The sequence below is a fragment of the Quercus robur genome, chromosome 2, assembly GCF_932294415.1.
Source record: "Quercus robur chromosome 2, dhQueRobu3.1, whole genome shotgun sequence".
Classification (NCBI taxonomy): domain Eukaryota; kingdom Viridiplantae; phylum Streptophyta; class Magnoliopsida; order Fagales; family Fagaceae; genus Quercus; species Quercus robur.
The window spans coordinates 11,705,677-11,717,905 of record NC_065535.1 but is presented as its reverse complement, the minus strand read 5'-3'; the positions used below and the strand labels follow the sequence as shown (position 1 = coordinate 11,717,905).

Sequence of the window (12,229 nt, the reverse complement as noted above, 5' to 3'; positions counted from 1 at the left end):
CTAACTAAGACTCCCACATCACAGTCATTGATGACTTAGGTGGATAGCCGGCAAGTAGGGTATAAGGAGCTGCAACATGCCGCTAGTGGGGAAACTTGAACCCATGCCTTGAGACATGTTGACCCAAGCCCTTACAACTATGTCAACTAATGTGTTGGTTCGTGGGATTTATTGCTATTCATTGCAACATCTGCATGTGAGACAGTATGATTAAGGTTTTCTAGGATAGCTTAATTTGCTATAATCGAGGCGATAAATCAAGATCTTATTTTTGAGTGAAACCATATTGAAAATGCCAGTTTCAAGAGAGTAGGGCCATAAATACGATAAGAGTGTGACCAAATGAGATAAGCCAATTTGCTGAAAGCCATTTCCATTGATGCCAAATTAGTTGGACAGAAAAAGTGAAGAAAGAAAACATATGGCTGACCAAATTAGAATAGTTAAAGAGGAAAATATATATCCCATTATTAACCTCTTTCTGAGTAAACAACTGGCTAGAGATGCCCATCTTTTTTATAATGCTCTGGATCTATCTTTGTGCTGGGCTAGGGAAAAAAATAATCTGAAAGAAAGAACAACGCCCATGATCAAAAGGTCTAGTAAAGTTGCAAATGCCATGACATTTGAGGTTCAGATTTCTTATTTCCCATTGTAACTAAACCTTTGCAAATGAGTTGTGGTCTACTGGCACCACCCAAAATCTCAGAAACTCCTATTTAGCAGAGTTGATTCGGGCAACCATTTTATGGAGTGTACTAAGTACCGACAATGACAATGGTATATATGTCTCGTCCTGTATCAGTCCAACACAATTTGTTGCTAATCCTCACAGATTGACCATCCCCTATGTTGCTTTAAGTGCTGCTGCATAATGCCTCTATCAGTACCCAAATTGGCTTAGTTCTCTCCTACATGTCTGCTGGTTTAACAGTAATGAAATAGCTGAAACAGTTTGTATCCTATGCTTCCACACACTAAGGAAACTATTCTATGAGTCCATTTGGAATTACTGAAGAAAATAGAGATAGTTGTACATCTTTTGTATTTGAGAGGTTGAACAAATTACAATGATAAAGTGTTTTGAAGTGGTATTGATAAAGAGTTTTTAGATGCAAGAAATGACAGAAGATATGATAAAAGTGAGATTTTTTCTATTTGGGTAAAAGCTTACAAGGACCAAGTGACTAGTTATTGTTCCCCTATAAAAACACTCCTAGTCGGGCTCGTAAAAATTGCATGTTAATTTGTTCGGAGTTGATGGAAACAAAATAATGTAGCAAGGAAAGGCAGTGCAAATAGGGCAAGTTTATGAAGGAGAGAGATGGAATAGACACCAATTCTATTCACCATGAAGGAGAGAGATGTAAATAGACAGAGAGGGTCGTTCATTCTAACTCATTGAAAAATCAACAAGATTAATCATATGTACATGAAAATTGTTTAGCAATATATATATGATGAAAATTGGCATTATGGTTGGTGGGCACTACCATAAAAAAAAAAAAAATAAATAAATAAAAATAAAAAGGGCAGAACGATTGCAATATGTATAAGAGTGATCTGGTCCCCATTTTCACAACTGGACCATAACTGAATTAATTCATACGCCTCCATCATAGAGATTGATTGGCTGCAGTCCAGTTCAGTGTGTTTGAGGCCCAAATTCTAGGACATAAGCATCAAAGGCCATGCTTGTCTTTCTCTCTATAGCCTCTCTCGCTCGGAGCAATATTGGACAAATATTGATGGGTAAAGCCGCCTACCAATCACACCTTTCAATCCTCACAACATTAATAGTTTTGTGCCACTGTTAAAGATCTTTTTTGAGAGGTTGAACTTGTTTAATAATACTCAGCATTTCTTGCTTTCTTCAGCATACTCCTCATGGGTTCAATGCACTAAATTAAACATTGCAGTGTCAAAAATACACATGATAGATACCTTCCTCACTACTGGTAGGCATTGAGAGAGATCTAGGAAATCAAGGCCGCACTTCAGCAAGAACCTTCTTCAGTAACCAGAAATTTAGGTCTCCACATTTTATATAGAACCAAAACATGTACAAGTGAAACATCACCTGATGTTTTATTTCAACCATTTGATATAAAATTTTCTCAATGTATTAGAAGATCAGACATCTCCTATACCTAAGATGAACAAAGTAGCTCAATTGGTTTTCTGATTAATTTCACAGTTTACCCCAATTAAACAGATCAGGGAAAGTGAAGTAAATGGATGTTGTGTTGTTTTTTTGATTAGCCAAATTTGGTGTACAGTAGTCCATGGTAATTGTATGACGGGGATTAGGTCTGGGTTGAGGAAACAGAAGTTGATAAAGTGGATAACATGGAATATTGATTCAGTAAAATACCCTATCCATTACTGCATAAGGCATGGGGTTCTGAATTACAAAACTATGGTTTATGCACTAAGCATTATCAACATCCTCTCCATTTCAAGTGAAATGGAGAGACTCTATTTTACTGTTAAGATTTTATTTCCTGGATCTACAAGTGTATAGAGTGTCACATCAATTAAAATTTTAAATTTTGTAATGGATACACCTTTGAATTTATAGTATTTAATTTAAACTATGAAATTGATACATTTCAAATGGAGATAATCCTTTTTTGGTCCATAAAGCAGCCAAGGTTTCATTTATACAAGGATGACTAGTGGATATTGACATTGTACAAACTCAAACATTCCATAAATACAAGCACTACAATTCCTGCTGAAAAGGCAAATAACTATACGAGTGGTTTTAGCATTTGAAATACAGTCATCACAGAAATTATTGGTAAGTAATTCTTCAAGATCCGAATGAAATGTCAGAACTATGCTTAGCTTTTAGGATCAAAGAGCATGAACATCCTGATTCAAGTAATAGTATTATTCAGAGGACAGCATATTTCAACACTAAAAACTTACAACATAAAAAATGCAAAAATACACTATGATTCTTTCATTTCCTAACAATTGATTGTCCAAATAACCAAGCTAGCTACAATCCCCTAATGTACCATATAAGAGATATAACAGCCTTACTAAGCTACAGAACATATTATCCTTCACTGATGATTTGCAGCTAGGAAAAGAAACAATTGATGCACTTATTCTGCTTTTGAAGCAATATCATGAGGATGATAAGCAATTAACTCACACGATCTCTGTGCGAGCAAAGACGAGAATATCAAGAGATAACTTACCTCTTGCAGTTTCCTACTGAAGCTCCTGAGTATCATACTCTCACCGGCTTTTGTAAAACTGCAGACAAATAGATCTCCAGTTTCCCTGCCCCAACTGTGTCCACCTTCTCCCCCACAACCCATTTCATCTTTTTATATCCAAATCTTTCAATCAACCTTGTTAACTCCCTTTTTTTCTCATCATTAGCACAGTAAAAATTATCCAACCAAAACAACCCACCAGCCCTCAAAATGCGATCAATGTCAAACATCAAGAACTCCAGTTTCTCAGGTTTAGCACCGATATCCAATCCACTCGATGCGTGAACCAGATCAAACACATTATCATAGAAAGGGAACCGATGGTCTAAACTTAAGTATAGAGGGAAAAGTCCTCTTGCAGCTATGAATTCACTATAAGGGGCATCAATATTCAAAGTGTTGGTGATCACAGTTACCTTCCTCTCTGCCATTCTAGCAGCAAAGGTCCCAGACCCTCCTCCAATATCAAATCCAATTCTTATCCCTCCATTTCCCAAAGCTAAAACATCATCAACAAGAAAATCATTTTTGCTTCTAGCCTTAACAAATCTCTGATTCTCATACCCATTAACCAAATCAAAACAACCCACACAATCTCTAGTACTAAATTTCTTGTTATTCAAACACTCAAAATTCTTACATCCAAGTCCACTCCAACTAACAATCTTATCACTAACAGGTTTCCAAAGCGAAATAGGAAAAGGAAAAAGACCCACCTTGGGAATAGACTTGGCAAAGCATCTCCTTCTGGGCAAAGGCTCACATCCACGCAAAATTAGCTTCTGGGCAACGCTCCAATCATCAGGGCAAGGCCCAGAGACCTTGTAAGTCATATACTGAGACAAAAAGTCCACAGATTTCTCGCAGGAATGGCCCACAGAAGCCACCATTTCAGTGATCCCACTTTTTGAGTCCTTACCTAATGGGAGCTGATGATGGTGGAGAAAGAGTTTGAGCTCGTTTGCAAGGTTGGGTCTTGAAAGATCGAAGCTTTCATAGCCAAGAAGCTCTTTTTCCATCCTGGCAAGCTTTCTCTGTGAGACAGCGATCTCACCGAGGATAAGTGAGACCTGCTCGGATATGAGAGAGATGTTCTTGTGAGTGTGGTGAAGTAGTTGGTTTTGGTGGTCCTTTGGGGAAGATGTGAAAGCGTAGAGAGCAAAGAGATTGGTGGTGAGGACAGAGAAGAGCATGAGAATGTTGAGTGCTGAAGAGCACAGAGTTGCTCTTCTGAATCTGGCTGTTCCATCACCTATTTTTAGAGATACAGAACCCATCTTCGTTCTGCTTCTTCTACTTCCAAGTCCAAAGCGGTGTGTGTGTGTGTGTGTGTGTGTGAGAGAGAGGAGTCCTGTGAGAGAGTGAGATTTGTGAAGTGGAGCAAGTAGAAGTGATGAGGAAGGAAAGACAAAGGATTGCAATTAATTCATGTGTAAAGTAAGACAGTAAAAGCTTTGTGGAGTTGTTAGTTGTCGGTTGTGCACTTTGTGTTTACTGTAGGAATATTTACTAATTTCCCGTGGTGTTGTAATTAAATCTTAATTTTTTTAATACATTTGCTGAATTTTGTATTTTTTTTAATAATTTAATAGTTCATGGAGGGAGATTTGAATATCAGCTGAGTTACAAAACTATCGACTAAATTTTTATTACACTAGAGACCTAAATTTTTTGGAATTTAACTAAAAATGTTAATAGACCAATAAGCTCTAAGCACTTACAATTGTTGAAGGCATAATAAATAATTATTTTTAAGTTATCGTAAGTATCCAGAACTCTTTTACAACATTATTATGTGTTTAATTGATTCCCAAATATGTCAAGAGTTGGATGCTTTTAATGTTTCTAATAGAGATATTCAAAATTTAAATCTCATTACCCTTAACTAATGAATTAAAAAAAAAAAACTAATCTCATTCTCTCTTCCATACACATGATTAATTACAAGGGAAAATACTTTTGTGTGATTCCAAGATATTAACTAGGAATTTGAACATTGAACCTTCTATTTTATGAAGTTTTATTAATCACTAGATCAATCCTATGGGATTGGCACAAAATGATTAAAAATGTTTTCCTAATGAAACTTTTTTAAATTGGGGACTTAAATTTGATGGCTTTATCTTTCTTAAAAAAAATTATCGCTTTATTAATAATTAAAATAAACATTAAAATGGTAATAATATTATTATTTGAATACTTATACTATGATCAAATACTAATTAAATAACAAATTATTAAGAAAATAACCCTAAAAAACTTTAAAGTAAAAACTAATGAAAAAGTTGAGATTCCTCGTGAATCTGTATGTCTGTCCACGTGTAAGCATCCAATATAGATGGACCCACTTCTGAAAAAAAAGAAAAGAAAGAAGAATGATGGGCCCAGTATTTCAAAGTCAATAGAGACTCTAGAGTTTATCCTCGGTAAAGAACCTGATGATGATCATATGGTCAATATTAAGTATGACGTACAGAATTGAAAAGCAAAGCTCAAAGAAAGAAAGATGCAACTCATTTTGCTGTATTTTCAAGCACCAAGGCCCAATGATGCCATGCCATTGTAATATATATTTGCAGCTGTACTCAGTTTTGAATGCTTAAATAGCAAGTAGTAACTACACGACATGATTTGAACTCAGTGTGAACATGGTACTGATCTTATTATTATAATCGAAATGGGAGGAAAAGCAAAGACCCATAAAGACTGGGAGGAGAGAAATTTGAGTTTGTTTCTATTGAAATCATGAGGTAATGATAAACGGCCACGATTTTTTATAAAGTTAATCATATATGCTTTAAAAAAAAATTATTTAATAGTTTCATTGTTTCTAAAACAAACCAATATAATTATTGGTGGTTAGGCTGTTAAGGCCTTGGACTAACAAGACTCAATTATATAGACTTGAGTGAATTAATTTTTAATAATACAACATTAGTGAATTTATTTTAATAAGTTCATAAACAAAAGGATAAAATATTATTTTGATTTCTAAACTTCATAAAAAAAATTTTGTTTTCATCTTTAAACTTTAAAAATTTTCATTTTTGTCCTTAAATTATTGACAATGTTTCACTTTATGTCCTTAAACTTTCAAAAAGATCTTTTTTCATCCCTAAAATATTGAAAAAAAAAAATTCATCCCTATTTTTTGCCTCTAAACTATTAAAAAAAAAAAAAACTTTTTACAAAGTTTAGGAATGAAAAAAGAGAGAACATTTTAAAATTTAGAGATGAAAAACAAACATTTAGTAAAATTTAGGGACCAAAATAATATTTTAGTATAAATAAAATCATTTTATTTTATTTTTTTGAGAAAAATAAAAATAATTTTTTTAATTAACTCAAATAATATAAATTTATAGATAATTTAGTTATTTATTATTACTATAGATTTGTTGAGGTATAAACAATTTTATTGTTGATGTTTATTATAAATGGAGAAAGAATATATAAGTTTATCAAGTAACTAATGAACAAGTTCGGATTTGTTTAACAAGAAAATAAATTAAGCTTGAACATAAAATTTAATTTGGTGATGAAACCCAGCTCAACTTGTGTTTGAGTAAAGTTAAATGAGCAAATCTTGAATTTTTAATACATATGTTGACCCGACTCGTTTACCACCGTACCATTTTACTTAGCCTACCCCTTAGCTTAATTTCCCACCCCATGGGTCATATATACCGACATCTCCTACTAGGATCGGAATTAGAATATCATATAGGAAATAATGAAGTTTGTGAGATTGCTTGTTGTAAAGTCAAAGTAAAAATAATTAAAGGGTAAATTTTGATAAAAGAATAGAATAGTAACAACAACAGCAAACAATTGTTTGCTCTTTCACAATTCATTTTATTGCAGAGTTGGATTTAATTAGGTCCTCTCCAATGACCAAAATGTTTCAATGCACCCCAAATCATGGACTTCATCCAATGTGGGTGTATTGAACTGCCTTGATTATTGGAGAGGATCAAAACTCATCCCAAGAAAAAAAAAAAAACTACTCAAATTTCATCGAGGCATTTGTCCCTTTTTAACTATCTTCATTATTCTCTTCCTCAGAACGCACTTCATCTGATGATTTTTGATCCTTTTCATGCATGGAAAACACCAAGTAAGTTTGATCAATATTGTCTAGTGCATCCTTAGCTGCCCTGTTGATTGCTATGTCTTTTTTTCCAAACGTGGCCTTCCCAACTAAGCAGTCCTTTACATAGACTTTAGCAGTTTGGTCTTTGTCCCATGAATCTGTATCATATCTAGGCTTGCATCCATTCTTTTGGCATATTTCTAAGAGTGTTGTAACAGGGTTCTCTCCAAGCTTTTCCAAACTAATGAAGGGCTCCAACACATCCTCAAAAACCTACCACATGATAAACAATGTAATGTGCAGTCAAGTGCTGCTATAATATGAAGCCTAGCATGAATTGCTTACTTATCTAAGTAAGTATCACGCATAATTAATCGATTTTTCTTTTCTTTTTCTCCAGAAGGTATGATTTCAAGCCATGGTTCGGCTACATCAATTAAATTCAGTAAATATGTTCATAAAATTATTCAAACAATAGTTGCAAGTGCAAGATATAGGTGCATGCTAATATTTGGTAGTTTGGTCAATTATTCCCAATTTTTAAATTATGCTTACAGAAAATAAAATGATACAATGCTATAATGTTGTCAATGATCGCAACCATAATTCAATCTAGTCCCAAATATCAATAGGCTGATCTCTTTCTTAATTGTCACCTCTCACCTAAGGATGACAAAATGTTTTGAGTTGCAAGACACAAGTGGTAATGTAAATTTATGAATGAAGCCTTACTTTTTGCACATTTACTCTGTTAGGCAAAGTTTGATTATGGAGATCATGAGAGGATTGGAAGAGGAAATACCTTCCACACAGTTTCTATTGAATTGCTATCGATGAATACAGCCCCTATTGCAGCTTCAAGAACATCAGCTAGGATCTTTGGTGCACGAATAAGGCGATGGGAATGCAGAGGATAATCCACCATTGCTTTCTCAAATTCTCGAATCTGATACAAGTGTACATAAAGTTAATTGAAAAATCAACACATAAAAATATGTCATTGCATTGATGCTCAACAAGTAAACAATTCTTGGTTTTTAAAATCAATCTTTAGGTGATTCTTAATAACTAAAATCACATCAAAATCAAACTTGTAACTAATAGTGCTAAGCCATAGTTAGCCTTTGGGATTAATTGTCATTTTGACTAAAGTTCAGAGGGGAGTATCATTTCATAAAATCAATTTCATTTAATCTGTATGTTTTTCTTTTTTCTACTTTTTGAGCTCACCTTGAGATTAGTTTAACTGAATATTTATGTTTATTTTGGAGCCTCACCTCTCTGCTTGACCTTATACAAATTCATGCTAGAAACTTTAGTCCCATAGTGTAGTCACAAAAGGAATTGAAGACAAAAATAGAAATAGTCTAAAAGTATGTTTTGGTGAGATTAAAGCCCCTTAATCATCATTCCATGCAAAGATTTCTGTGTCTATTTTAGCATAAGAATTTACTTTTTCTATTTTACATACTCACTTTTCAAAACACTCCACATCAAATTATCTATTTTACATTACATTTCATTAAAATATCAAATTTTCTTAATTTTTAAAATTGTTTCTCTTTCTTCACACACAACAACCACTATCCATTTTTTTTTTCATCTCAAGATACTTAAAGAAAGAATAAACAATTAAATACAAAATAAATAGTGTTAGTGTAAATTTACATAGTTACTATAGCAAAATTATAAATTTACGCAATTATACACAAACTAATGTAGGTCATTTTTAGGTAAAACTATATAAATTTTATACATTTTTCTATTATGCGAATCTCTAACCTTTAAATGGTGTGAAAATTTTCAGAATGACTTACACTTTGCTCAAGATGAGGTTTCTTGTGGTGTAGAAATCGATGCAAACCCTGTTTGAAGGCCACACGTGCAAGTTTTTCATTGTCAGTATTATCTGAGCGAAGATAAGTTAGCTTTCCAGGAGAGAGTTTCGGATATAAGAAAAATAGTTTTCTTATCATTAATAAGTTGAGTACTGAGTCACCCATAAGCTCCAATCGTTCATAAGACGTGTGCTTTTCTGAATACTTATCTGAATCATGAAATGAAACATGAGTAAAAGCTTGCAGTAATAAGTTTTTGTCTTTAAACTCGTATCCTAGAATCAGCTCAACTTCTTCAAGACTTGATTCTGACACCATTTCCTCCATACTTGGGATTCTTGTCAGTTGTAACAAGCTAATTGTTAATTTCATTCTTTTGCTTGGTACAGCTTTTTGAGTTTGTTATATTAGGCAATAATAGTTATTTAGCAATTAAAACCATTTGGAGTAAATCTAAAAAGCGTGAGATAGTATTGATGACTGGTGATCAATCTTTAGGTGATTCTTAATGAGTAAAAATTTGCATACTTTTGAAAATTAATATTACAAATATAATTATAATTATATTTATGTAATCAACTTAATCACATTGCATTTTAGTCCAGCAAAAAAGAAATTAGACTCAAATTACTGCAATTAATATTGCATTGTGCATGTCATCTTCGTGCCCGATGATATCAAATTACTGCAATTAATATTATCCATGTGCAATTAAATCCTTTCCATTGTCATGCTCGTATTTATGTCTATCCGTCAAAATTATTTTTAGTTTCTTTTTTCTATTTTTTTATTAGGATTTTTTCCTAGGGTTAATAATTTCCTGTATAGTTTATCATTTACAACATTATTTTTGAACAATCTACATTTATTCTTGCATATATAAGAAAATAGTTTTCTTGTCATCAACTGTCCCAGTTGTTCGTAAGATTTGTTCTTTTCTTAATACTTACCTGAATTGTGGAATGGGCATGAGTAAAAAGTAAAAACTTCCACCAGTGAGTATTTATCTTTAAACTCATATCCTAGAATCAGCTAAACTTCTTCAAGACTTGGTTTAGTTGGTTATGACACCATCTCAGATACATTTTCCTGCAAACTCGTGATTCTTGTAAGTTGTAACAAGCTAATTATTTAATTTTATTCTTTTCCTTCGTACTACTACATGGGTGTGTTTAATAAATTTTTAGCTTGAGATAATATTGATGATCGGTAACCAACCTTTATGTGATTCTTAGGGCTTGTTTGGTTTGTGGGTATCTCATATCTCACTAGAGTGACTACTCTAATCTCATCACCCATAATGCATAATTGTAACTTGAAAATGCCCGTGACCCAAAGCCAGGTCCGTTTGGCTTAAAATCTGGTGGAGTTTTCACTTTAAATACTCAAATTTTTGCACTTCACGTGAGACCCACTTGTACTAACTCACTTAGATTGGACAATATGTCAATGGACCAGGTGAGGCCGGCCCGGCCTATTTTTACTTGGCCCGTGGGCATAATGGACTGGGTATAGTGGGCTATTAACTAGTTAACGGGTTGGGTCAAGCTAGGCCAAAAGAGAAAACTCCAGCCCATGACTATGCCCATGGGTAATGCCCATTTTGTCTTTAGTGGGCTGGACAAATGGGGTTGGGCCAAATGGGTTACTTATGAGCTTGTGTTAGTATATTATTTTATTATTTTTATAAGAAAATAATCAATTTTTTAGAAGAGAATAATTTTTTAAAGGAAAAAATCAAAGAATTTAATACTTAATTATAATTTTTTTTTTTACAGTCAAATCTATTTAATTCTTTGTTTTGTTGATGGAAACCTATTTAATTTTTTTTATTAAGGCTTTAAATGGTTTTTTTAATCTTAAATAATAAAAATGTCAAATGGTTAGTTCAAAGTTGCTAGACTACTAGAAAAAAAATATATTTAGTAAATTAAATTTAGCACAATTACTTTAAGTATCTTAGCGGTTGGCACAGAGAGTTTTTTTAAGAAATTCCTCTATAATGTCTCAAGATTAATTCTTTATACACCTTCTATATATTTTTGTTATGAATTCTGAGTTATTGGGTTGGGCAAAGGATTGGGCCAACGGGTTGAGCTACTGGGCTAGCCCATCAACTGCCATGGGCATAAAAACTAGCCCACGACTTGACCCACTAGGCTAGTGGGCTATCCATGGTTCTCAATAACAATGGGTCAGGCCGCCCATTAGCCCAATGGGCTGTTGGGCTTCTAGGTCAGGCCATGGGCTATTTGGTGACCCTTAGGCACTTCTGATTTCCCCTTTGATTCCTTGTGGAAACCGAAACCAAGAACTTCAGCCGATTTTAGCTTCTAGGCCACCGAGATGATAAAGCACAAACACTCCACAACAACACATTTATGTTGGAGACCCATTGTTGATGGGCTGGCAGGGATTAGACAACACACTAACCGTGGGCCCATAGCTTGATTGGAATTACAACATTGCTACCATTACTCTGTTTGCATCACTCGGAAACACCAAAATGTTGTTTTCATTTTCACTCACTCATCACTCATTTTGATGAGTTATGGGTGATGAGAACTAAAAATGGAAATTTAGCCAAACACACTTCTTAGACATGTCTTATCAAATTATAATTAATATCATTTAAATCTATGTTGTTCACTCAAAACTAGGGTTACATCAATGAAATTGCTAGGATTGTTATGAAGGTTAGAATAGAGTCACACCTACGGCCGACTCAACACATTTTATGGTATAAATCGGTAATTTAAAATGAGACATTTTTATGAAGAATTATTAATTTCTTTCAATATCCTAAATAGTGGTACTATCGTTAAACACTTCTTTACAAAAAGTCATTATTTTGATTTAAAAAAAAAAAAAAAAAAAACTTTAAACTCTTTTTTTTTTTTTTTTTTTTAAATTACAAATATCACTATGATCATGCCAAAATTATGCAATATTAACTATGTTATTAGCATGTTAAATTTCTTTCATGCAAAAAATATGGCCATATTTTTATGAAGATTTTTCATAGGCGTAAAGTATTTTAAATATAAAACAAAAGGTTTTAAAAA

At 33.3% G+C, this 12,229-nt stretch overlaps 2 protein-coding genes across 2 annotated transcripts; both read right to left on the bottom strand.

Annotated features, from left to right (window-relative positions):
- Nucleotides 1-2,878: 2,878 nt before the first annotated feature.
- On the bottom strand, nucleotides 2,879-4,636 carry LOC126712371 (probable methyltransferase At1g29790). The gene has a single exon (XM_050411675.1). The coding sequence runs from the start codon at nucleotides 4,508-4,510 to the stop codon at nucleotides 3,245-3,247; it is 1,266 nt and encodes a 421-aa protein (XP_050267632.1). The 5' UTR covers nucleotides 4,511-4,636; the 3' UTR covers nucleotides 2,879-3,244.
- A 2,633-nt stretch (nucleotides 4,637-7,269) lies between these two features.
- LOC126694828 (ribonuclease 3-like protein 3) lies at nucleotides 7,270-9,491 on the bottom strand. The gene is made up of 3 exons (XM_050391349.1): nucleotides 9,144-9,491; nucleotides 8,129-8,272; nucleotides 7,270-7,599 (listed from the first exon to the last, which is right to left on the bottom strand). The coding sequence occupies exons 1-3, from the start codon at nucleotides 9,489-9,491 to the stop codon at nucleotides 7,270-7,272; spliced, it is 822 nt and encodes a 273-aa protein (XP_050247306.1).
- Nucleotides 9,492-12,229: the final 2,738 nt, after the last annotated feature.